Here is a 27,972-nt window from a genome sequence, read left to right on the forward strand (position 1 = left end):
TACAGTAAAACAAACAAACAAACACACACACACACACACACATACATACATACATACATACATATGGACGGACGGACGGACAGTATGAGATTTATGGGATAATTTATGGAAGCTGAGGTAGCAATGTGGGGGCATTATTTCCTAATTGACTATATTTAATTGTTTCCGAGTTAATTTGTAAAATAAAAGCCCTGTTTAAATATTTCATAAATTGAATCATGATATTGTTTTTTAAGACAGTGACAAGGACGGTAGTGAGAGGTTTGTGAAAAAATTGCTAGAGAAGAATAAATGCTCCTGTGGTTGAATGAAAATCTGAGTCATCCCTCTCCATCTGTTCTCTCATTGGTACACCGGGGCTTGATGCATCACTTAACACACATCCATGCACACCATGTACACACAATACACGTACATGCACGATAGAAGCAGCTCCGCCTCCTCTGCAGTATAGCGACAGCTAGTGAAATCAGCAATGGAGGAACCAGCAGTGCAGCAGGAAAAAATAGAGGGAATGTGGGAAGGAGGACAAAATGGAGGAAAGGCAGACTGGAAGAATGAGCGCTCTCTCTCATCCTTTCTTAAACACTCCTGTTTTCTATGCTGGTCTTCTTCAAAGGAAACTGATGCTGTGGAAACAGATGAAAGGGTCATCACCAAAGCCGCCGAGATCAGAGTAAGAAGACCACAGCATCTAGCACTGGTGTGTCTGTCTTTGTGTGTTATGTTTGGCTTTAAAATATGTCTGTGTTTTTTTTCTTTTTGGATGGTAATATAATGTAATATAATGACATAAATCAAATTAATGTAAGTTCAGTTTAGAATAAACTACATTTCCCATGATGATTTCTGTGATGTCACGTTGCTATAAGGAAACAAAGCTTGAATGATGCTCCGGACTTGAATGGTCTGGACTGATCCCAAACACCAAACCAGGTCGAGTTGCAATACTAATCTGTGGAAGAATTTAAAAGCTTGTGTACACCCAGAGAAATTAGGAACTCATACCCAGTTAGTGTTTTTTTTAATTTACTGCTTTGTGCTGATCTGGGCAGAGTGAAATGACACAAAAAGGCACACTAAAATCCTGGTAAATAACATTTTATTGGAAAGCTTATGAAAAGATTTTTGATAAAGATAGACAATGATACATAGAGATAGATAAATGTAGATCTCAGAATGGTGGAAATAATTTATCTCACAAAGTCAAACAGAAACATAATGATTTTATTTAAACCTATGTTTGACAATGACCTTATCTTCTTATATATGTTTTGTATTTTTGCATCTTTTATAGCAGGATGCAAAGTAGCAAGAAAGACCACCAATAAAAATATATAGTGGTGTCGCCTTGACACAGTATTTAATTTTTGACATGGTTTGTATAGAAGATAAAGTCAATGTCCGACATCATTTAGACATAGAACTCCATTTACCTGTATAAAAGAGATGTGCACTGTCAAACTGAACAATTTTATGAAATGCTCGTCTGAACAAATTAATTTCTTAAGTGGAAACTAAAACCTGGCTGAAAAATAATAATAAATGAAATTAAAATATCCACTGACAGCCAGCCACACAGATAGACAAACACACAGAAAGTAGAACATACTTTGTTTTATTAAATTATGAATGTAACGTCTTTTATTTTGTGTGATGTCTCATGTATGAGTGTGAATATTAATACGTTTTTGTAAGTGAACATTTGTGTGTCTGGTTTGAGTAGGAGAATAATGTGTAACATACATATGACAGTTTGACTTTTGTGTGTGAATGTAGGAGCTGGGGAATGCACTGGCAATGGAGAAACTGGACCTCCAGGAGCAGCAATCAGACCGACTAGATCTGGAGGAGACACTGGTTAAAATGGAGACACAAAAGGAGAAACTGATACAGCAAATAAAGACAATTAGACAATTATGCTATAATGAAAGTCAACAGGTGCTGATCCACCCTCTGTGCATCTCAAAGCTTTTACATTTACCTACATTTAATTAATTGTAGGACTTAAATATGTATTGTGAAATATTTCTAATCAAACTCAGCAATCATTATTGACATTGCACATCCTTTTGACAATTTTATGGTCCACTACAGGGTGTGTAGTTTGATAACCCCTTTTTTTCCACATTTTGCTCTGTTCTTTTTTTTCTTGTGTGCTTAGTGCACAAGATTTTGTGGCTTTTTGTGATAAGAATTCAGATAGTGAGAATTGAGAAACTGTTGGAAATATTAGAAATCGACTAAAGTTTGATTACATACCCAAAACATGTCTATATATGTGTCACTAAACTGTAGAAGTCAGGATACATCATCGTCACCCTCTCTGCCTTGTCATTCCAGATTCTGTCTCTGCAGGCTGATGAGATGCAAAAGGAGAGCCAAGTGGAGGAGTATGAGCGGGAACTTGCCAGAGCAAGGTGGAGGCTGAAAAAACTCAGAGAAGAGGTGAAGCAGGCCAAGAGGAAAGTGGACGAGGCTGGAGAAAGGAATGATCCTCTGCAAGAATCTATTAGAGAGTCCTATGAGGAGATCCTGCAGGTGTGTGTGAGAGAGAGAGAAGCAATCAATCAATCAATCAATCAATCAATCAATCAATCAATCAATCAATCAATCAATCAATCAATCAATCAATCAATCAATCAATCAATCAATCAATCAATCAATCAATCTTTATTTATTTATATAGTGTCTTTTACAATCAGAATTGTTTCAAGGCGCTTTCCAGAATCCCAGGGCCTAACCCCAGACAAGCAACAGTGGCAAGGAAAAACTCCCCTTTAACAGGAAGAAACCCTGAGCAGGACCAGGCTCATGTAGGGGGACCCTCCTGCTGATGGCCAGCTGGGTAGAGAGAGAAGAGAAGGGGGAGGACAGGTAGAGGATAGAATAGGTAGGAGAGGAGCGGAGAGGAGAGGAGAGGAGAGGAGAGGAGAGGAGAGGAGAGGAGAGGAGAGGAGAGGAGAGGAGAGGAGAGGAGAGGAGAGGAGAGGAGAGGAGAGGAGAGGAGAGGAGAGGAGAGGAGAGGCATAGAGCATAGAAATACATACAAAAATACATTATATTGAATTAAATTGAATTGAATAAGCTGCTGGTTGAGTGGGTCAGCAGGGTCGGAGGTCAGTATACAGCTCTGATGGCGGCGATACCTGTAAATGGATACAGAAGGGGGGGGGGGGGAGAATCAAAGCAAAGATTTACAGCAAAAGAGAGAGAGAGTAGAGAGAACCAATAAGACATGGGTAATGGACATTAGGACAGTTCAGGCAGCAAGAATTCAGAGACAGAGAAGACAAAGTCAAGCCTAGACAGGAAGAAAACATAAATGTATCAGAACAGAAAAATTAACATAGAAATGAATAGAATCCAGAAAGACATCACAAAACAAATTAAAAGTAAACAAAAATATATTGTAAGTGATCATTGGAAATCACAATTGCATCACAAAATGAGATCGCATGCTGATCCAAATTTCCTCAAGGCAGGTCATAACGTGGCTTAGTGATTTTCAGGGTCTCCAGGTGCCTGCATACAGAGCAAACAGAACCACACTACAACCAAATGACTCCATGCATATCCATATACCATAAGGAACCCAGGGTGCTACTGCACCACTGTGATCTCATCCTGGTCTCTAACAGTAGTCGGGGTATCTCTGGCTAACATGTTGAGGCCTGTGTGAACCTTCAACAATATAACACAAACCATAACTAACCCATTGCGAATCTATTGGATGATGCAGGCAAGAAAACATTCACAGATGTCACTCGAACATCTGTCATATGTCATCAGTGCAAACCTGCAACAGGGCATCATTGGTGAATCTGCCAATTTGACGTGGCACAGTGCCAAGTTGTGTGCACTGCTGCCTTTTGTGTGCATTGGGCTCATGTGGTATTTTGTTTCTGACAGTTTGGGCAGAAACGTATACAAGAATGGAAGTCATTTTGTTGGCTCTTCTCATTCCTCCTTGCATTCCCGTGGCTTTCTCCATCTCTCTTGGTGTACTGCAAATCTTCTAGCCATGGCCTATACCGTATAGAAGTGCCACCATGGAGGAACTGCAGGACCTGAGGACCTCCTGCAAATCATGCTACCTCCTGCAAATCATGCTACCTCATGCTACCAGTACTGGCAAGGGCTCTAGAAAAATACAAAACTTGGCAAGGATCAGGCAAAAAGCAAAAGGAGAGGAAATAGTCTCCAGTCACCACCTGCAAAATAATTCCTTAATGGGGTTGCTAATTGTTTCTCCGTTCTACCTGTTATCTGTTTGATTTACAGTACAGGTGTATATAGACCGTGAGGGTGACTTTTGTGTGTATTGTCTGCATTATAACTTGGTACTGCCACTTTTAAACCATAAATGGTTTGGTGTGACATGTCTCCTCTGTAGGAGGAGCGCACACTGTGCTCTCTGTCGAGAGGTGCAGTTACACCAGACAGCCAACTGGATGAGTCGGCATCACCTGCAGACACCACTGAGGATGATTCACTTCCTATAAGGCCATGGGGAAGAAGCCAGTCACTGCCAGCATATGCTGATCTAATCATGGTAATTATTTGGTGAAATTGTGAATAATTTCTTGAAACTTCTCATATCAAGTTAATATGGATCAAATCAATTTATTATCAATCAATTTAGTTGGTAATAGGATAGTACAGTGGTTAGTACAATCACATAACAGCAATGTTTTGGGTTTGACTATAGCTCAGGCCATTCAGCTGAGAGTTTTCATGTTCTACTTTCTTCAATCCAAAAACATGTGCATCAGATGACTGCTGGGATTTTGGTCTTGATTAGAAATAAATTAAAGTTGGATAGATGCACCTCAGAAACCTCAAGTAGACACTGGATGGAGGCAAAAGCTTTGACTGGGAATTACAATTTGAGTTTTGATCCCTATAATAGAACATCTACTGCTATCTTTACTATGACAGAATAATTCTCCTCTTGGGATAAATAGAAAACATAAAGAAATCACAGAAACACAATGTAAAAGATATAACATTTCTTCTGTCTGTCAACAACTGATCAGAAAGTACTTTGGGGTAATGAGCATGCATTTTGAAAACATTATTTTTCTCTGAGTTAAATGTAAGACTGATGTAAATGGTTAAGTCTGTCTCTTTGGGCAGTTTTGAGGAGTTTCCTTTATGCTGAATAATGTTTAAGCAATAGCAATGCATTTCCAGACTAATTTGGAATGTTCAGCATATATTCACCATACATTTTGTTAATTATACTCCACATTTGAAGTTTCAAAAAATTACCGGAATTCTCAGTCTTTTCTCTGTGTTCATGATGTGACTCTCAGAGAGCATCATCTTTTGGAAACAACTTGGCAAGTACCAGAGAAGAAGCGGATGACAGTGGGTCCAGTTCATCTAAGGTATCTCATTACACCATCCCAATAAAGTGATGCTTACATATTTTCACTGAATTGATTTGTGATAATATCTTTGTGGAATGTGAAATAACCAAATAATTTTGAGTACAATTTTTAAATAATTTGTTTGATCTACCACTGCGTGTGCCTATCAATATAGGTCTCTTAAGATCCCTGACCTTCTGGGTGTCTGACTGAAAGAGTGAAATTCTGATCAACAGTAAAGTTTAACTTGTTTACCAGATGGACAGGTCATACATAGAAGACGATCCAGAGGAGAGGGAGCTCACGAATGAAGTAGGAACAGAGGGGGTAAAAGAAAAATCCATCACTAATGCAAATCCTCTCAGCCACATGGACTTCTACCAGGCTGACCCCTTTCCCCACTGCCAGAATGAACGTATGTATTAAATTCAAAGTATAAACTACCTTTCCCCCCAAATAAGCTTTTAGTTTAAGAGAAATGTATTTATTTATTGTAGATGACATCTTCCATGAAGACTTGTTTCCTAAAACGGACTCATCTGGTGGGTAATACGAAACACAGACGTTTATATGCTGAACTCTTGTCACACTTTATGTGTAGTGATGGTGCAACCATTCCAAATCCAACTCAGCTTAATCCAAAACATTCTTGTTTATTTTTATTGGATGGTGTTATAAGTGATTATTTAGAATTTTTTTTAAAAAATGATTCAAAAGGACCCCCATGCTCTGAGCTTCTGTATCCTGGCCCAAAGGCAGCTGTGATAGGCTAAGCCCCAGAATCAGAATAAGAATTGGCTTTATTGGCCTGGTATGTTGACCTTTATGGGATTTGACTCTGATTGTCTTTCCTACTGGTCAAGTAATGATACATTGGTCAGATGCTGTCTAATCATCACAAAATTACACTAATATACACTTTTTCCCTCACATTTTGTTGCCATCCATAGAAAGAGGGTATAGTGGGTAACCCTAATTTCATAACTCTAAGAACGATGCTTCTTGAAGTGTTTTGAGGGAACTCCATTGCCATTGCATGTACTTATGTAGCAAGGGACAGTAGCAGTATCCTCCAAATCCATTGTGCAGTCCTCCTTCATAGCACATGCTGCACAGTCTGTAGTCTGAAAGCTCGCAACAGAATGTAACAGTCGGAATTTACACAGCACTGAATGGTAGGCACTTCATCATCAGCAGTTCTGTTTTAGCAAAAACAGTGTTTTCTGATTCTCACCGATCAGGTCTTGAAGCACAGGGAGTGAAAACGTGTGATTCTTCCATATAAGCAACCTCATCCAAATTTCATCCTTTATCCTTAATTTCTAATAAATATAATTAGATACATACAATTTACATTTTATTGTTTTTAATTTGATTAAATACTATGTGGTTCTCCTGCTTATATTGCTACTATCGCTGAAACATTTATAACAAATATGGTTATGGGTTACTTTGTTTTTTCTCTTGGAATCTCTGTCTTGGAAATGAATCAAAGTTTATGTGCCATGTTTTACAGATGGATTTGCTTCAGATCCATTTAAAGGCAGTGATCCTTTTGCAGCAGACATCTTGTTCCCCACGTTGAACATCCATACTAATGAAGGAGTAGCTAACAATGGTGATGAAGGTGACACCAGTGTGTCCTGTGCTGAAAACAGAGCCTCAACAGGAACACAGTGTTTTGAGTCTGAATTTCCTGATGAAGACAGTGATATTGAGATCAGCTACAGCCGCGAGGACCTGGATACCATTGGTGCAGTCGAAGAGTCGCATGGATTTAAACCCATTCAGAGCTCATCAGAGGAACTTGGAGGACATCCCATTTACCAGTGGAGGTCCCAGGGTCAGTATTCTGTAGAGTCAGACCCTAATGGATATGAGTTAGACCTTAGTGCCATCTCCCTTCCATCTGACATTGAAGAACAAAGTCTGGCATCCACAGATGGAAATGCCAAAGGGAAAGAACAAGGTAAACACATCTGTTTTTTAATATTTCACACAAATAATACAATAGTTTTACTTTAAATTGAGAGACCGAACAGATTGTGCCTCCTTCTACATGCAATTGAGTGTTATTTACATGTATTGGTGTCTGAGTGACATGCAGGGGCTTCCTCATATTCAACATTATTTTTATCAGTGAAACTAAGATTGTTGTTTTCATAAGGGTCAAAATATTTGTGTTATTGCCTTGCACATACAAGCCCCAATTAGACTCCAATTCAATACAACACATTATGAAATGCAATCAGCTGTGTATATTTCTCATCTCTTCTTCTCTATTATTGCTTTGCTTCACACTTTCAAACATAGATGGATTACAAAAATAAAATGAGCACCAAAAAAATTGTTGTTGACAGATAGTCTTCCACAAATTCTGACCTCTGATTTTTTTTTTAAATTATTGGTAACTTTTTTCTACTCCTAGATCTCAGTGGTGTTTCTGTTCTCAGTGAACCAGTCATCAATGAACCGTCCTGGATGACCAACTTCGAACAAACACATGATACTGATTCCAGTAATGGAGCAAAATGGGTTTGTAATGTGGAGGAGGAACTGGATAACTCTGCAGTTCCTCAAAACTCACTACAGTCTGAAACCCTCTTTATCAAAACGGGCTGTGAGCTGGACAGTGAGCTAACCATTGATTTGAATTATGAACAAACCACCAATTCATCATTTGATCCATATGGTTTTAAACTCAGTCCAGAACATTCTCATCACACACTCTTAGATCCCGATGAAGAAGAACTCATCCCACAATTTTCTGGGAATGAGATAGTCTTTGTTTCAGAACCTTCTCCCTCTCAACCAGATGCAGATGATTTTTCATATTCTCCACATCCATATGTGTTTGATACCACCTCCACAGAGATGACTCAAGACTCTGACCCTTATGGCTTTAAGCTTAGCCCTGAGCCAGAAAATCAAGAGGATCTGGAACTGTATGGACACAATGACCTGGAAAAAATGGATATTTGCACCTTTGACAGAGTACTGGAAGTACTAGAAGCTCAAAACCCTAAAGATCAACACATGAATGAAAATTGTAGCCAAAGTGATCAGGAATTGCTGGATTTGTTTGGCAACGGAAATCGGGAAGTTATGGCAAGTTCGGACAATGTAGAATTAATCTATGAAAACCAAGAGATATTAGATCTCTGCAGTTATGACAACCCGGAGGTGGTGGGACCTTATGATAATAATACGATTGATAAACTAACTGAACCCGGTAACTGCTCTCCTGAAAATCAGGAAGTGCTCGATTTAGATAGCCACATTAATAGCGAATTTCAGGATTTCAGCATCGCTGAAAATCCAGAAGTTCTCATTTCACATAGTGACAGCAACCGAGAAGTCTGTGAAAATTATAAGGAAGTCTTGAGTTTGGGACACCATGACAACCAGGAAGTTCTGGAATTCGTGAGTAAAGACATTTTTCCTGAAGCAAATAATAACCAATGTGTTGTGGAATCAAAGGTTAGTGTCAGTTCCACCAGTAATAGCTCAGACAGTGAAGTGGATTCAAAGGACCATCTGGGACTTGGACTTGATAGCAGTATCTGCAACTCTAACAGGGCAAACACCAATACTGCTGACAGCATCCACATGGATGTCAGTTCCATACCTCCAACCCAAGACCTTAATACATCTAATGCTCCCATCAGTCACAACTTGTTAGAAGGGGATCTGGGTTCAGTATTTGGGGCCGGAGGGTACATTGGCTGCCCTGATGTGGCTGATGATCTAGAGCCTCTGGAAAGAAGGCAGGCATGCCCGGTACCTGAACCTGTTCGACCAATTCGACCAGTGAGGCCTCCACGGCCTTCACTCAGGGTAAGTTGGAATCAACACGTATTAAATTAGATTATATTCACACATTTCAGGCTTCTATCCTGGCTACCTTTTCTAAAAAATTATACTAAACACAAGTGGTGATTCAGGTATTCATTAGTAATATCCAACCCACTGAAATGTGAAACAGAAAGAAATGTGAAAAGGGAAAGGCCTGCTGGCCAAATACCTTACCTGTCCCCAAATATCCATGAAATAATCCTTTTATGCAAACTGGCCAAAAGATCAAATCCGATTTCAGTTCAAAGATTATCTCATAACACATAATACAGTTTGGTGTCGCTTGACTAAATTATCTTTATTGTGCACAGTGCTGAAAAAAGCTGTGAGACTATATCTCGGTATTGATCTGATATACAAATTTTTCAAACTCTCACTGAAAAGGTGAGAGTTTATAGCGGAAGGTTTATATTAGTAAGCTGAGTGGATAAGCAAAATTATTTCATCAGACAATGGCAAAATACTGTTGGAAATAAACTGTAAAATATCTCAAAGAAAAAGAACAAGACAATCTGCTATGAACAAAAGTTTATAGGGTTGATTGGGCAGAAAACAGAAAAAGGTCTGGAGAACTAGGAAGAAAAGGAAAGGAAAGGAAAGGAAAGGAAAGGAAAGGAAAGGAAAGGAAAGGAAAAAAGGAGAAGAGAGGAGAGGAGAGGGGGGAGGATAGGAGATAACATTTACAGGTATTTTCATTTTAATGTGCTTTATTTTCATCCTGTCCATTATTTTAGGCCAAGGAGCCGGGTCAGTCCCAGACTCAGAACATCGATTTGAAGTGATTTTTCTCCCGTCAACTCTTTCAGAAGAGCTTATCACAGCTCAAGGATTCCCATGAGGGCAACTCCCATTAAAGATGTGTAGAGGATGACAAGAAAAGAAAAATAGCAAAATAAAAAGAGGTTGTCATTGTGGTGGGATACATGATCAGAATCCCAACTGTTTGTTGTGGGGGAAATGGCGCGTGTGAAACATAAAAATTTCATTTTAAAAAAATCTCTCTAAATTTCTTCAGAGATGTGGGATTTTAACTGCAAATAATGAAAGGCATTCTGGTGAGATCTGATAAAATGAGCCAATTCACAATATTAATGTATACCTCTGAGGAAACAGTGTCATATAGAAACTATTTCCTACATGACTGTATAAAGAGCATACTTACATAGTGCTTTTGTGGTTTTAAGGCTGTCTTGTCAATCTGTAGTTTTAGGCTTAACAGAAGGGTTAAGGTTGATGCAAGATACAACAACATTGAAATCTTTGACAGAGGTCTCTTTTTAGATTCTGGTAAAAATTTTCCTTTAGAAGAGAGCTATAAGCACTGTAATGCTTTTGCTATCTTCCAACTGTAACAGCACGAATGCATATTTTATCATAAATGCCGATTCAAATGATTTGCTCCATCATCTCTGGCAGTGTGCAGAGCATTAGATAGAGCTCTGTCCCTCAGTTTGCAGCAATACTGTGTGGTTTTTATGCCAGATCATTTGTTGCATCACTTTATTCTGCATAATGAGGTCATCATTAACATCACCATCCTCTTCAAACATGAGTGAAGACCACAATACATAAAATTAAAAATTCTATTTTTGGACTAAATGTTGTCATAATTCAAACTAAAGTACCGGTAGATGAATTTTAAACAGTATGCTGCAATAACAGTCTCTCTTATGACATCACTGAAGTCATATTTGCAATGGTGAAGAAGGTAACATATCATCACCTTCCTATATATATATATATATATAAATTTGGCTTAATCATCTCCTCATTATGCTGCCATAAAATAGTCGATATTCAAAGACCCTTAACACAAAGCTGCATAATTTCCTTCTGTCCATTTTCCATGAAAGAAAAGAAAAAGAAAATGTGTATGTACATTGGCATTCAGTCCTACTGTGAACTGATTTAATCCAGCAAACTAACTTGTTCATGACTGTCAGCTTTAATTTAATACAGTTACCAACTTCATGAGAAACAAACGCCACTGCTGCAGTCTATGAAGTGGCATTTATGTGGAAACAGATTCAGTGGAACTGTAGAGTGGAAATGCTGTCACTTTCCTTTGGTAACGATTTTAAGTCTTTGTGCTGATTGTGCACATTTATTTAATTCATGTATATTATATATTCACTGTATCAATAATTCCTCAACATCAATTGTCTAGTTTATGTGAAACATGCATACAGTATATTCTATTTAATGTGTACGTGAAAGAACATTGGTTCTTACTGTCCCATAAGCTTCTGTTAACTCCTACCTCTTAAATACTGTTTAATATGTAGCCATGATTGCATGAAAACACTGTGAAACCCTGCTCTATACTGTACACTGTCACATTTTGAGAACATTAAACCATAATTAAATGCAACTAGAGTAATTTTAATAATGAATTACTGCTTCAGAAAAACAATGTATGCATCTGAGTATGTTCTCTACAGACTATTTCAATATTGATTTATCTAGAGTAACTGCAACACTGTCCTCTTTGATGAAGCCACCAATTTTCTGGATGGTTTTATTTAGGCAATTTTATGTTTAGTTTTATGTTTATTTCCTTGTGCCCCTAACATAATTATTTATTTAATTTAATTGGTGCCCCCCTCCCCCGCTAACTGGTAACTGAATGAACCCACCTGAGTCTTTGCACTGTGAAAGGATGAAATATTTTAGTTAGATTAATCACAAGGTAGTTGTAGATTCCTGTTACTTAAGAAGTAATAGCAGTAAAAGAGTAGAAAGCTGAATTCCTGACTTTAGTCTCTATTATCTGAAGCAGCTCATGCTCTAACACCCTGTGATTTAAAATTATGACCAACTTATCAGACATTACAATTTTGATATTTAAAGGCTGCAGTTAGTGTTATAGCTATTTTGAATAAGTGATTTTGAGTCATGTCAGAAGATAAATATGCATTATCACTTTAACTAAAAACATGTTAGAAGAACTAATGACAGGAGACAAACCTTAAAAGTACTTAATTTAAAATTAGTTATATCACATTAGTATAATATTAAATGATCTGTAGTTGTACCCATGCTGTACCTGTTCTAAGGGCATGCAGCAAAGAGAATGCCTGGCCAAGCAGAGGGCGCCCCTGACTAACACAATGCCATACAGTAAAACGCAGACAGACAGACAGACAGACAGACACTAAAGTGGTGCAGATGACTGAGTCATTTGGAGATTTTGATTTGTTCCTCGGCAGCATTTACAGTAGAGGACAATTACTACAATGATGATGATGGTGATGGCAGTCAGCACAATGGCAATCCATGCTTCAGGACTTAACTCTGGGTGGACAGAGAAAAGCAGTGTTGAAAAAAGGAATAAGAAAATACGTATGATCTCCACACACACACACACACACACACACACACACACACACACACACACACACACACACACACACACACACACACACACATATTTTTATACAAAGCTAAAAGTGTACCTGTTTTTCTGCGTATACAGGACTGTCCACTTAAGGCTCCATGCCGGCTGGCTTTAGGTCTGGAGGGGATGTATGCTGCCACCATGAAACAGTAACTCTGCCCAGGATCTAGATCGGGCACCACAGCCTCACTGGTGTTGGATATGATATCTTTCTAAATCATAGAACAGTTGAAAAAGGTATCATTTGTACTGACATAAAACCCAAAATGTTGATGGTCAGCTAATTTATACAATACAAACCATGTATTTAAGTTTTCAAATCTGCCTCTCTAGAAATATTGAATTTAACCATTCAACCATCAACCTCTACTGCACCTCTAAATGCTACAATCTACAAAATCAAGGACAGAACTCAATCCATAATAATGGCTTTTTTTCTTTACAATATAACATTTTAGATTTAGTGAGTGGGAACAGATGCTGTTGGTTGATTATTTTCAGAGATCCGTTAAGAATATAATAAAGCAAAAATAGAAAATATACCATTTTAAAAACATACATTAACTAATAATAATGCATAAACTACATTACTTTAATGTAGGCCTGTCCAGGCTGACGTGCAATAGAAAATATATAGAATACAAAATAAATGATGGAACAGTATTAAAATTTTACTTAACAGAGTTCACATCAGTAAACAGTCTAAAAGGAGAAACAAATCCAATCTAGCAGATTAAAAGAGGCAGGTCAATAACCCAAACAATATTCATCAGACTGGACACGACATGAGGATACTCTGACGAAATACAAACTGAGACAGGAGAGAAGGAGAAGAGGGTTTAAATATACTAGGAGGGGAGCAGGGACAGTTAGACACAGGGGAGACACAAGGTGTTGTGGTTCGGTTTCGGCACGGCATCCGGGGGCGGGCCGATCTCTGAAGAGCGCTGAGCCCCCAGCGCACCTGCGGCTCGTTACGCATAAACGAGCATCTACTTAAGCCCGCCCCTCCTAGCATCCGGTGCCGGATTGTTGTTCGTGTTTTTTGAACCAAGCTCGAGCTCCCCCTCATTACGATCCCTTTGCATCATTTATTCCTTCGCCCAGTGAGTTTGTTCAGTGCTTTGTCACTTCTTTCTGTTGTTTCTTTTCCCGTCGGTTTTTCCCATTTTGATGGTAATTTTTCGTTCGCCCTTTCAGTTGTTACTTTTTCAGAGTTTTGTTGTTACTTTGTTCAATCGCCTTGGATACTTTGTGAATAAAGAACCTTTTGTTTGCACTCTGCATCTGGGTCCTGGCCCCCTTAACCGTTCCGTAACGTGGAAGCAGACACTTTCCGCGCAAGCGGCGCGAGTGAACCAGGTGGAGTCGGCCCTTCGCCAACTATCGGAGCACATGCAGCAAATAACGGCCGGCGTCTCCCAACTCAGCGGACAGGTGGCGGCTCTGGACGAACAACTTCCCCGCACCCCAAACACCGCCGAGTCACGCCCAGTCGACGGTCCGCCGATCAACCCAGCTCCACAGCCATGTGAGCCCTATATCCCCATACCAGGCAGGTACTCAGGAGATTTAGGGACATGCTCCCAGTTTCTGCACCAGTGCCAGTTAGTGTTCGCTCAGCAGCCTCTCACTTAATCCACCCCGCAAGCAAAAATAGCCTTTGTTATGAGTTTACTCACCAGACAGGCCACCGCCTGGTCCGTAGCTCCACACAACATCGGGAACTAATGAACGACTACCCCAGATTCATAGAGTAGATGAAACAGGTTTTTGGGAAGGCAGGTAAAGGGAAGGCAGGCTGTAAACCAGCTGCTAGACCTACGACAAGGGAATTATTCTGCTTCCGATTCCGTCGTAAATTTTTGCATTTTAGCGGTGCAGAGTGGGTGGGGAGATCCAGCTTTGCAGGCCATATTTTTCAAAGGGTTGGCGGGGGAACTAAAGGATGAATTGGCGGTTCGTGATGAGTGCAATTCTCAACTCCCTCATCGATTTAGCCATCCGCATAGATGATAGGATCAGGGAGAGGGCTAGAGAGCGGCAGGGGATGCAGAGCACGTACCAGCACCCAGTTTTACTCACCTGACTCCACCCCGAGATCTCCTGAAGCCATCCACGACGCCGAGGAGCAACGACCGCCGTCACCAGCAGACGAGCCCACGCAGTTAGGAATCACAGGCCTCACGCCAGCGGAGAGACAACGCCGCATGTGGGACCAGCTGTGTCTCTACTGTGCGCAGCGGAGACACTGTTTCCCGCTGTCCCGAGGTACCCAAAAGGCGGGCTTCACCAGTTCTAGGAGGGACTAAGTTGAGCTGTATCTCTTCCTCCTCCACATCGAGGGTCCAAGTCCAAGGTACAATCTATCTCCAGGAACACTCAGTTCCTACTGAAGTGCTAGTTGATTCTGGTGCTGATGAAAATTTCATTGACAAAGACTTTGTTAACTCTCATGGCATCCCCACCTATGAACTGTCAACCCCAAAAGAGGTGCACTCAGTCGATGGCAAGCTGCTAGTGCTAGTAACGTGCAAAGCGGAACCCCTGAGATTAACCCTCTCCAGCAACCACCATGAGCACCTAGAGCTGTATGTCATTACCACTCCTCTGAACTCCGTCATTCTGGGAATCCCATGGCTTAAGCTCCACAATCCCTACATAGATTGGTCCATAGCCACCATCCGCAACTGGAGTAACCATTGCCACGCCCACTGCCTTAAGTCAGCTCTGCCAGCCAGAGCCACAGTCCCGTCTCCAGCACCCGAGGAGACTAATGTTAACTAATGTTCCTCCCGACTACCATGACCCGCAGCAGGTTTTCAGTAAAGCCGCCGCCTCCTCGTTACCTCCCCACAGACCTTACGACTGCGCCATAGACTTGCTTCCCGGCGCCACTCTCCCCACCAAGAGACTTTTTCACCTGGCCAAGCCAGAGCGGAGGCCATGGAAAAATACATCACTGAGTCAGTGGCAGCTGGTCTCATTCGCCCCTCCTCGTCTCCCGTAGGGGCAGGATTTTTCTTTGTGGAAAAGAAAGACAAATCCTTGCGCCCATGTATTGACTATACCGTACTGAACGACATCACTGTGAAAAACAAGTACCCTCTCCCTTTGATTGACTCAGCCTTCAGCTCCCTACACACAGCTACGGTGTTCACAAAATTGGACCTGAGGAACCCCTACCACCTCATCAGAATCAGGGAGGGGGATGAGTGGAAAACACCATTCAACACCCCATTAGGCCATTTTGAATATTTAGTGATGCCCTTTGGATTGACTAATGCTCCCGCCGTGTTCCAGTGCTTGGTCAATGACGTACTGTGGGACTTGCTTACTAAGTCCGTTTTCGTATACCTGGACGATATACTGATTTTTTTTTTATTTTTTTTTTTCTCCCCCCAGGTCGATGGAAGAACATGCCGGACACGTACGAGAAGTGTTGAGATTACCGGAGAACAGGTTGTATGCGAAAGCGGAGGAATGTGAGTTCCATGTGTCGTCCATTAGTTTTCTGGGTTTCGTGGTCGAAAAGAGACAGCTTCATGCAGATCCCTCCAAGGTGGCAGCAGTTAAGGACTGTCCCCTTCCCACTACTTGAAAGCCTTCCCACTACTCTAAAGCAGCTTCAGCGGTTTCTGGGCTTTGCCAACTTCTATCAAAGATTCATACAAAGCTACAGCCACCTTGCAGCCCCACTCACGTGTCTCACGTCCCCCAAGCTCCCTTTCGTCTGGTCTCCGGTGGAACAACAGGCTTTCGAAAGACTAAAAAACATGTTTGTCCACGCCCTGGTCCTTACACACCTAGATCCTGAGCGGCAGTTCGTGGTCGAGGTTGATGCCTCGGACTCTGGAGTAGGGGCCGTCCTCTCCCCTCCCAGCGCCATCCCACCGACAACAAGCTTCACCCCTGCGCCTTCTTCTCGCGCCGTCTTTCTCCAGCGGAAGCAAACTACGACGTGGGGAACCGGGAACTCCTGGTGGTGGTCCTGGCTCTGCAGGAGTGGAGGCACTGGCTGGAGGGAGGGACTCAACCTTTCATCGTGTGGACGGACCACAAAAACCTCGCTTACCTGCGCACTGCTCGCCGCCTGAACTCCCGACAGGCCTGCTGGGCCTTGTTCCTAGGCAGATTCCGCTTCACCATCACTTACCGCCCTGGCTCACGGAATACGAAGCCATATGCACTCTCCCCCCAGTTCTCCTTGGAGGAGAGGGAGCCCTCCAAGGAGACCATCCTTGATCCAGAGTGTGTGTTGGGCGAGGTCCACTGGCAGGTGGAGGCGGAAGTACGGGGAGCTCTCCAGGGACAGTCGGTCCCAGAAGGTTGCCCGCCGGGCCGGCTGTTTGTCCCGCAGTCCGCCCGGTCGTCAGTGCTCACATGGGGGCACACCTACCGGATAGCCTGCCATCCAGGAGTTCACTGCACACTGGCCCTCTTCCAGCAGCGCTTCTGGTGGCCATCCATGGCAGCAGACGTTCGGACCTTTGTCGCTGCGTGCACCCTCCCCAAACTTCCCACCGCCTTGGAGACGTCAAACCTCCTGATTCAGCATGTTTTCCGTTTACATGGAATCCCCCAGGATATCGTGTCCGACCGCGGACCACAGTTCACCTCGCAGGTGTGGAAGGCGTTCTGCCGGGCCCTGGGAACCACCTCCAGCCTCACTTCCGGTTACTTCATCCTCAGTCCAATGGGCAGACGGAGCGAGCGAACCAGAGTCTGGAGTCTTCTCTGCACTGTGTGGCCTCCCACCTCCCGTCCTCCTGGGCCTCACACTTACCCTGGATAGAATACGCCCACAACTCCCTCATCAGCTCAGCTACTGGTCTGTCATCGTTTATGGTTAACCATGGTTACCAACCTCCGTTGTTCCCGAGCTCTGTCCGCGCCCAGTTCCACCGGATCACACGAGTGTGGCGGGAGACCCGGGCCGCACTGGGGAGGACAGCGGATCGCAACCGGCGTCTGGTGGACCGCCGCCGAGCACCGGCCCCCAACTACCAGGTGGGCCAGCAAGTGTGGCTCTCGTCCTGTGACCTCCCCCTCCAGACGGAGTCCAGAAAACTTGCCCCCAGGTATCGGCCCCTATCCCGTGGACAAAATTATCAATCCCAGTACAGTTCGACTCCGTCTCCCAGCCTCCCTGAACGTCCAGCCAGTGTTCCACGTCTCCCTCCTCAAACCAGTAACTGAAAGCCCCCACCAGCCTCCTGTGCCACCACCGCCCCCCCACGTCTCATTGAAGGCCATCCGGCCTACACGGTCAACAGGATTCTGGACGTATGCAGGCGGGGGAGGGGGTTCCAGTACTTATTCGACTGGGAGGGGTACGGCCCAGAGGAGCGCTCCTGGATTGGGCGCTCCCTCATCCTGGACCCGCAACTGCTGTGGGACTTTTATCGAAGGTTCCCGGATAAGCCAGGTAGGACGCCTGTTGTGGTTCGGTTTCTGCACGGCATCCGGGGGCGGGCCGATCTCTGAAGACCGCTGCGCCTCCAGCGCACCTGCGGCTCGTTGTGCATAAAGGAGCACCTTCCTAAGTCCGCCCCTCCTAGCATCCGGTGCCGGATTGTTGTTCGTGTTTTTTGAACCAAGCTCACGCTCCCTATGATTACTAGCCCTTTGCATCATTTATTCCTTCGCCCAGTGAGTTTGTTCAGTGCTTTGTCACTTCTTTCTGTTGTTTCTTTTCCCGTTGGTTTTTCCCATTTTGATGGTGATTTTTTTTGTTCGCCCTTTCAGTTGTTACTTTTTCAGAGTTTTGTTGTTACTTTGTTCAGTCGCCTTGGATACTTTGTGAATGAAGAACCTTTTGTTTGCACTCTGTGTCTGGTTCCTGGCCTCCCTAACTGTTCCGTAACACAAGGAATTAAGTAGAGTTAAGGAAGGAGCAAAGACAGGAGGAGAAGATGGGAGGGAGGAGAGTAAAGATAAAACAGTAAAGATAAACATACAGCAAACAGACCCATTACTAAATGCATTACATTCTGTTTGATATAGTAGCATGTTAAATGTTGCAGTTAAGATATTGAAAGGCTGAACACATTACCTTCCCTGTACTTCCAGTTTTGTAATAGCTGATCTTATACTGGAGGTCTTTCTTTAAAATGTCTCTTATGGTAAGCTGCTCCCCTTGCTCGTAAATGCTGGTAAGAGGGTCCGTGATGTTGACAAGGACTGTGGTCTCATTTACATTCTTCACAGTGAATGTCACAGCACTGATATTACCTGTAATATAGAGGCCCGTGCTTAAACTTACGGAGAAGAGTGACAAGACACAAAAATGTACAAGTGTGGGTTTGGGGGGCAGTTTTTATGCCAAATCCCAAATCATCTCATTGTACTCAACGTAACAGGGATGCTAATACTGGAATTTTACCAGTGACCAGCCAAAGGAAATTTATCCAGTCAGTAAATATAACTAAAGACTGTGAGCATTCTTAGTCTGTAAAGCTATTATATCACATGCAGTTATACATATAGTAGTGTAATAGTGATATAGTTGACTCAAGATGACTATAAAGTACCTTTTAGTGTCATCAGAATCATTTAGTCATCATGAAAATATAGCAGAATAATTAAACTGTCTAACCTGTCATTTTGGACTAACTGCCCCTTTAAGAAACCCGTTGATGTTGTCAGTGATATCCCAACCGTAAGACTAGGACAACTTATTTTTCTTCTTTAATTGCAGAATAATCCCAGATTTCTTTTCAGCATTGTGGCAAAATTGACCAAGTCCATCCAGTGTTCCACAGATCCACATATCCCTTCCTCCCTTAGTGGTGAAGAATTCATGAGCTTTTTCACTGATAAAGTTCTAGCTATCAGAGAAAAAGCTAATCAAGCCATCCCAGCAGCTGCTGGACCGTCACCAGATGTGCTGACTGTAGGAACATATGGGGTCTCTGACGAGCTCTTAAACTTCTTCACCCCTGTATATTTTTCAGAAGTGTCTTTGCTAATTCAGAAATCCAAGACCACCACATGTCTTTTAGATCCCATCCCAACACACCTGTTGAAGGATGTTTTACCAATGATAAGCAGCACTATTCTTTATCAGATCAATTCTTCTTTAGGTGGCAGTAATTAAAACATTGCTTTAAAAAAATCACCGGACCCTGATTGATTGATTGATTTTCTTCACTGGAGACTGAAACAGTGGCTAGTTGCAGACTAAGTATTTACAGTTCTCTTTTGTAACTTTCATCATATTAGCTGTGCAATTAGATGTTGTCAAGCTTAACTTGTCCGCTCTGTCATAGTGAAATATCAATTAGTATAAAAACCTTTCAGAAATTCAAAATATATGTGTTAAACAGTACAGTCTGCTTGCTAATTGAATCATGTTGCTAAGTGAAGGTTCGCCATGTGCTCATTAAATGCTAACATTAGCCAAAAATGTCCACCCTGTCATTGTCCACCCTGTCAGCAAGCCATCCATGACAGTGTGGACATGGTTCATGAAAGGAAGGACATTTGCTTAGTTTAGGCCACATGCTGATAATGTTACATGTATTACAACAGCTGTTACAGACATTTTATAACAGTACATGCTATACCTAATAAAAATATATCCACAAGCCTCATTGATCAGGCAAGCCAAGATAACCGGGACTCCCAATTAACGTGTTTAAGGGAACATTTTGAATTGTCTTATTCGAGGTATGGGATGAAAAGGAGATGAGCCTGCAATACAGTACCCACAAAAGGGATATTTCTTCTACCTCTCAACAGAACCCTACAAGTATGGCTTCAAAAAAATAATGTGGAATTTCTTTGAGGCTAGTCATGACAAGGGGGCACCAGATGGTGTTGGTGGGGCCCTCAAGAGATCAGCAGACCAGATTGTAGCCTATGGAGGAGACATTCCTGATACCCAGAGCTTGTAGGACAAACTGAAAAGCCTGGACACATCTGTCGAGCTGTTCTACATCCCAGAGAGGAATATTGAATCCAAGACTGAGGTACCTGCAATACCTGCCACAAAAGGCACTATGAAAATCCACCAAGCTATCAGTCCGATACCTGGCCAAATTATATTTCATGTCTGTGTAAAAGGGAGGAAGGTGTTTTGGACTGTCCCTGTTTGAACCTTCAAGATGTCACTCTAGCCAATATTTCTGTTTCATCTGTAAGTCCCCAACATGTGGAAAGACACCAGATAATCCTAGAAGACCAGAAATGGTTGAGGCAAAGCACACTGGAGAGTGGTGTGTTGTAAGTTGTGACAATGAAGCATACCCAGGAAGCATACCAAGTTCCATTGGCCAACTCTCTGGGAAGACATTTGAAGAGAATTTGTGTTTATCTTGTTACCATGTGTTCTAAAATATTTTTCTGTTTTCAGTTAGAAGCACTTTAGAAGTTAGGAATGGTAGAATCTTTAGTAAGTGTAATAAAGGTCAGTTGACCCTTCCTTGACATGATTGTTGTTTAGACAGTTGGAGGCAGGAGGAGACAGTCAGACGGAAAGTGTTAAACCCCCATCGTAAAACGTGACAGCATAGTTTACTGGTGTTGATAAGTTCCTCTGCAAGGTGAACTTTGAACTGGCCATTTGGGAGACAACAGAGAACAAGGACTGTGTATCCAAGGTAGTTTTCTATGTCAACTGGACTGGGTTTCTTCTCTTGAAGACGTTTCGCCTTCTATCCAGAAGGCTTCTTCAGTTCTGAAATCGCTGGGGAGAGAGCTTGAAAATATATAGCCCCTGTGGACCATCTGCATGCTAATGATCTGGGTGGTCACCTGAGAGTCGTTAGCAGGGTCGTTCACCTAGTTTCTGTTGAGGTGTCTCCCCTTTGTCTGCTGGATCACATGGTGGTGAGTCACTGGGTGTGAATGTTTGTTTTGCTGTTGGAAGGAGTGGAGGACTGCATTGTATGTGGGTGATAGGAAGTGCCTCAGGCCACCACCTCTGTTTAAGGATGGTTTTTCCAATTTGACATGGATAGCTTCCTTGACACCCCTTTCAAACCAGCGGTCTTCTCTGGCCAGTATCCATACTTGGCTGTCCTCAAAGGAGTGCCCACTCTCCTTTAAGTGTAAGTGGACTGCTGAATCCTGACCCGAAGAGGTGGTGCGTCTGTGTTGTGCCATCTGTGGAGAGGTTGTTTGGTTTCTCCAACTCCAACTCTCCAACACCGGGCCAGAGATATACCCACCACATCCCAAGGCAGAAAGAAGGAACAGGACCACATTAAGACAGCTCTCAAAACATGCGGCTACCCAGACTGGGCCTTCACCAAAACCAGTTCAGTTCAAGCTGGGTTCAGTTCAAACCCAGCAACACTCTCAGACAGAGGTTAGTACACCCAAAGGACAAGACACCAAGACCCAAACAAAGTAATGTTGTTTATGCTATACAGTGCCAGGAGAAATGCAAGGAACTACATTGGGGAAACCAAACAACCTCTCCACAGAAGAATAGCACAACACAGACTCGCCACCTCTTCGGGTCAGGATTCAGCAGTCCACTTTCCACTCACTACCACTCACCACCATGTGATCCAGCAGACAAAGGGGAGACACCTTAACAGAAACTAGGTGAACGACCCGACCAACGACCCTGCTAACGACTCTCAGGTGACCACCCAGATCATTAGCATGCAGATGGTCCACAGCGGCTATATATTTTCAAGCTCTCTCCCCAGTGATTGCAGAACTGAAGAAGCCTTCTGGATAGAAGGTGAAATATCTTCAAGAGAAGAAACCCAGTCCAGTTGACATAGAAAACTACCTTGGATACAATGACCTGGATGATTGAGAATCTACACAGACAAGTACTGTGTAAGCATCCAATGGGACTGGAAGAGGCGGGACGAAGAAGACGAGGTCATCCAAGAAGAAGGACTGGATTGGACTGAATTAGCATCAATAATTTACATATGTGTTTCTATAAAAGACTGGGTCAAGGGATAGTTAGGTTGTCAGACTTCATTCCCTGGCAATTGACTCTGTTATTGTAGGGTTATGAACTGGCCCGGAGCTCTGTAATATTTGTATCTTGAATTTATTCTATTTGCTAAATCCATTTTGAAATTGGCATTTTCCTTCTTGTAGTCTTCATTTAGTGAACACGCGGATTAGCAGTGACACATGAGAGGTATTGCAATCCAACACATCTGTTAGTATCATGACTGCCTAAGACGAGAACCACAGGCTCTGAACACACACTCTGTACAGATTGAGGCGTCTGCAACTACAGAATTGAGCCGGTTCTCTGCAGTAATGGAGACTGTTTGGAGATGTGTCTCAGTGAGGTTCAGTGATATTCTGTTTTTTCAAATCATCCCCCCTTAAAACAAGTTTTTTTTGTCTTGTTCTACATTTGAATGCTTGACTTTCACTGTGCAGAATGATGTACAGAGTTTAACGCTAGAAAGCCACATTAATGGCTTATTTCTGGTCTTTTACTGCGTGCCAGTAGAATGGATCAAATCCAATCTGTTCACCTGCTAATTTCCCCCGATATGGAAAAGGACCTCTGGTACTTTTTTTTTTTATATATATATATATATAATTTCTTTTAGATTTATTGCAAAATGAAGCCATTCAATGACCTTTCAAAATTTGTCCACCCTGCTATGCCCGAGGTCCACCCTGTCATGTTACTGTCCACCCTGTATTTGTATATGTTCTAAGAAAATAAACAATTTATTTTCACAAGTTAGCAAACTCTTTGTGTGATTCCTTTATAAGCAAGTGAGGGCCAGATAGTATTGTTTGAAAGTTTGACCCGATATTTTTGTTGTTAGATTTTATATAGAAAAGTAAGTGCAATTCTTGCTGATTTTATAGAAACAAATAGTTTTCCCTGATTTCATTACTATCCAAATACTTTTACCAGCAACATAAACATACTATGGAGAAAGGGACTAAACAGTTTTCTGAAAATCTACATTTTATAGTCACTTTGTAATTACAATGTATTTATTCTACTTTGAACTTGTCCATGACATTCTTGACATATCTTGCTGTTTGTGCATACATTATCTGCTTGCAGTTAATTTATAAAAAGTGTGGGAGCTTGATCAACATGCATTTCTAATGGCATCTACTTAATACAATAAATGTAAAGTAAAATGAAAAATCTCAGTTTTGGGGGGGGGGGGATCGAAAAGTTTCAAAGGTGATATCGGCTCAGTTATAGATATAGTTATAGTCATATATAAAGTAATGTTAGAAAGGCTAAATTGCCTTTTAGCTGCTTTTTTAAAATCCTTTTCATAATAGTTCTTAATATCACACACACACAATATATATATACACATATTAGAAAATAACATTATAAGAGTTATGAGTTATTTGTGTATATGCTGATTCTTACTCTCTCTGTAGGGGTTAAAGGATGGTGAAATTGTATGAGGTAGTTCCTCCAGGTTGTCTTCATTGTCCATGGTCTCAGGCTCAGTTTGAATGCGGGCATAGTAGGTTCTGTTACAAAATTATATATATCAAGTTATTAAGGGGGTGTGATTATACGGTATTTAATTAAGGCAATGGACAGCGGGGGTGTTCTGCATTGAACAAGCTGAACATTAATTTTCTCCACCTACCAAGTAGACATCTGCATTGACCAAAAAAAATTAGTAATTTCTTAAATTCACAGTATGTAGGAGTGCTTCTGGAGTCCATATTTCGATGTCCCTGGTACACACTATCCACCATTGCTGCTGCAGCTGCTGGTTGAGGTGAAATGCATTGTGGTATAACTAGCTAACTTAAGTCCACACAAGTCACACCTGTGTACACTTCTGGAAAAATTGGGTGTACTTCATAGGTTTTAAACTTATAGTTGGAGCAGTATCCTCCTTGGATGGGGATAGATGAGGTTTCACAAGAGCTCGAGAACAAGACTGAGAAGTATGCATAATATATATATCAGCCACTTTCTCCATTTGGCACTTTTGTCTAATTCTTTGTAATGATTTGGCTAAGAGGGTTCAGTGATGGTTCATCAGGGGTTGTCTGTGGTGCCGCATTCACATCTTCCAACAGACTTTCAGGAATTCACTTATTCTTGATTCCAGGTTTCCAGCATAATAAAGAGCTTCTGCTGCATGCTTCTCTGCTAAGCCTCTTGTTGTCATCATTTCATTTTAATTTTTTTTTGTCAATTGTTTTTCATTCAACCATTATTCTATAGGTAGCCTATTGTATGTTGTCTAGAAAGTTGAGTGACAGAAGTAAGGTGCCTACCTGTCCAAGGGTTGAAGGCAGTGGGTCAGATCACATTCTGATTCTGATAATCTGATGCAGTCAGGAGTGTCCTCATAATACCTTTCATCGCTTGCAGTAGTAAGAACAATCCAGAAAAACATGATTTTCATATTCAGATATTACAACTTTGAATGCTTATGTCTATTTGTATTGTATGTATTTGTACAAGCAGCATAAAATAACAATCTTAGACAGTGAATCAGAAATGAATATTTGGGTATGTGTGAGTGTGTGCATTTGTTCTTGTACGTGCTACATAGTGAGTGCCACAATTGTCATTATATTAGCAAAAGCGAGAACATTTATGAGAAGTGAGGACATTTTGGGTGGTCCTTACAACTTCAAAGAACACATTGAGAGTTAAGAGTTGGTTTTAAAGCTGGAGTTAGGGTCACCAAGGGATTAGTGGAGACAGTTAGGGTATAGGGTGAGGCGCTCAGTAATGCATTATGAAAGTCCTTACAAAGATAGAGGTTCAAGGATGTGTGTACGTGTGGGTGTGTGTACTTACTAGAAGTAGCTGACTGTGTAACTGTATTTGGATGGAGATGGGGACCAGATGAGGACAGTTTTGAAGTCTAAAGACATCCATTGCACATTCTCAGCCTTTGGTGCCAAGTTCAAATCTGGAAATTAAACATTTTGTTCATACGTCAGCCGCTCAAACAGTTTAAAACCCTTTGAAAATCTTGTTTTTTTCTTTCTTTTAATTAACCACAGCAAATGCTCCGCCCTTCTCTTCACCCGAGTGTCCAGAACATGCAGCCGTAAATCCGATGACACAACCACAAAGTTGATCATCGATCTGCGGCCTAAGGCGTCCTGGTGCCAAGTGCACATGTGGACACCTTTATGCCTGAACAAGGTGTTTGTTATGGACAATCTGAGACGAGCACAGAAGTCCAATAACAAAACACTACTCGGGTTCAGATCAGGGGGGCCGTTCTTCCCAATCACACCTCTCCAGGTCACACTGTCATTGCCAACGTGAACATTGATGTCACCCAGGAGGACGAGGGAGCCCCCAGAAGGAGCACTCTCCAGCACTCCCTCTAAGGACTCCAAAAAGGGTGGATACGCTGAACTGCTGTTTGGGCCATAGGCTCAGGATCCGTCCCCCCACCCGAAGGCGACGGGAGGCTACCCTCTCATCCACTGGGGTAAACTCCAATATACAGGCACTGAGCTGGGGAGCAACTAGAATTGCCACCCCTGCCTTTCGCCTCTCACCATCGGCAACTCCAGAGTGGTAGAGAGTCCAACCCCTCTTGAGAAGACTGGTTCCAAAGCCCTTGCTGTGCGTCGAGGTGAGGCCAACTATATCTAGTCAGAACTTCTCAACCTCGCGGACCAACTCAGGCTCCCTTCCCACCAGAGAGGTGACATTCCATGTCCCTAGAGCCAGTTTATGCAGTCGGGGATCAGACCACCAAGATCCCTGCCTTCGGCCGCTACCCAAAACACAATGCACCCGACCCCTTTGGCCCCTCCTGCAGGTGGTAAGCCCACGGGAATGGGGTCCCATGTTGTCTTTTCGGGCTGTGCCCGGCCAGACTTCATGGGCAGAGGTCCGGCCACCAGGCGCTCGCCAACGTGCCCCACCCCCAGGCCTGGCTCCAGGAGGGGGCCCCGGTGACCAGCATCTGGGCAAGGGAGACCAATGAGACCAATGTTATCTTCATTAGGGGGTCCTGGGCTACGCTTTGTCTGATCCCTCACCTAGGACCTGTTTGCCATGGGTGGCCCTATCAGGGGCATATAGCCCCAGACAACGGAGCTCCTAGGATCATTGGGACACGCAAACCCCTCCACCACGATAAGGTGGTAGCCCAGGAGGGGTGTGACAATTTATCACTGTGGTGTGACAGTATTTCAAACTAAATGTGAGTCACCACTGCATGGCCAGGAAACACACAACAATAACATGAGTTTTTGTGAAAACTTAAAGGATGTGGTGAAGCACATGGAATAAGTCTGTAACCAGAAAAACAATTACACTTTAACTTGACCAAGAACTTAACATTCTGTCTCACAAAGCTTAAACTATAACCTATTTGCAGTACTAGCTAAATTTCTTCTGGATTAAATCTTCTAATCTGAGATTTCAGCATATTACTCCTCATGGAACTCTTTCTCCAGAACAGACTACAGTGATAGCTGCTATTTAATCATCTATTTGGACTGTACATCTCTATTTCAGTAGACTTTTCTGCATTCTGAACAAAAACAAATTTGGTTGTTTAAAAACACACTTTTTCATGAAATGTTGTAAACCAAATCATTCATTGAAATAAGTGTTCTGTCTCAACAGAGGTAAAAGAACTCATCCACAATCATTACATAAAAATCTTCATTATTAACATCTCAGACCATTTAATTTGAACAGAATAGAGCATTCTGGGAAAATGTAAAATATAAATTTAAAATTTTGTCACAGCTTGACTGAGATTGGGGTAAGTAAAAGCATTGGTTAAAGACAGGGCTAATAGAAAATAATACATTAAAAATGAGGAAATATTTAAGGCTTATAAACTTCACAATGAATGTGTTTGAAATAAAAAACAAAAATAAGTGGAACGGTGATGTCGTGAAGGGGTTAAATAGCACTCTGTTATTCAGGGCATGGGCTTGGTAGTTACGAGTTGATCCTTTATTACTCAGTGAAAACTCAGCTTGTTGAGAAACATTACTGAGTGGACATACATGCAACAATCCAAAGATCTGATACAAGCAAAGAAAGAGGATTGTTTAAATTTATTATCTATCTGTCTGTCTGTCTGTCTGTCTGTCTGTCTGTCTGTCTGTCTGTCTGTCTGTCTGTCTGTCTGTCTGTCTGTCTGTCATCTATTTGTCTATCTGATCTTACCTGCAGTACTGATGATCAAAGTAGACAGATATATTCCCAGATGAAGTATCCATTTCAAAGCCATCTGTAAGTCTTTGCCGTGATGTTTTTTCGTATTTAAATGGTGTCCAACCTTGTTGAGACACTGGGAAAGCAGCTGTGGGAAAATGTTGCTCTGAGGCTTACTTGAGTGTTCATGTCATGTTACTTGAGAGCAGCATATTGGGGCACTGTTTAGGGTTCCGCCTCATTTTGGCTGCTGATCCCTC

At 42.2% G+C, this 27,972-nt stretch overlaps 2 protein-coding genes across 2 annotated transcripts; one reads left to right on the forward strand and one right to left on the reverse strand.

Moving 5' to 3' along the window:
• Positions 1–414: 414 nt before the first annotated feature.
• Positions 415–8,437, forward strand: LOC115247964 (epidermal growth factor receptor substrate 15-like). Its single transcript, XM_029831122.1, has 11 exons — positions 415–676; positions 1,780–1,941; positions 2,344–2,541; positions 4,397–4,555; positions 5,319–5,393; positions 5,634–5,790; positions 5,873–5,917; positions 6,892–7,344; positions 7,804–8,007; positions 8,248–8,378; positions 8,429–8,437. Exons 1-11 carry the CDS (start codon positions 476–478, stop codon positions 8,435–8,437), a joined length of 1,794 nt encoding a protein of 597 aa, XP_029686982.1. The 5' UTR covers positions 415–475.
• On the reverse strand, positions 7,757–27,926 carry LOC101061223 (tissue factor-like). The gene is made up of 7 exons (XM_003975488.3): positions 27,725–27,926; positions 25,370–25,484; positions 24,838–24,927; positions 23,966–24,072; positions 18,683–18,861; positions 12,686–12,839; positions 7,757–12,524 (listed from the first exon to the last, which is right to left on the reverse strand). The coding sequence occupies exons 1-7, from the start codon at positions 27,786–27,788 to the stop codon at positions 12,385–12,387; spliced, it is 849 nt and encodes a 282-aa protein (XP_003975537.1). The 5' UTR covers positions 27,789–27,926; the 3' UTR covers positions 7,757–12,384.
• Between the last annotated feature and the right edge of the window lie 46 nt (positions 27,927–27,972).

This window comes from Takifugu rubripes, chromosome 22 (assembly GCF_901000725.2).
Source record: "Takifugu rubripes chromosome 22, fTakRub1.2, whole genome shotgun sequence".
NCBI classification, from domain to species: Eukaryota; Metazoa; Chordata; class Actinopteri; order Tetraodontiformes; family Tetraodontidae; genus Takifugu; species Takifugu rubripes.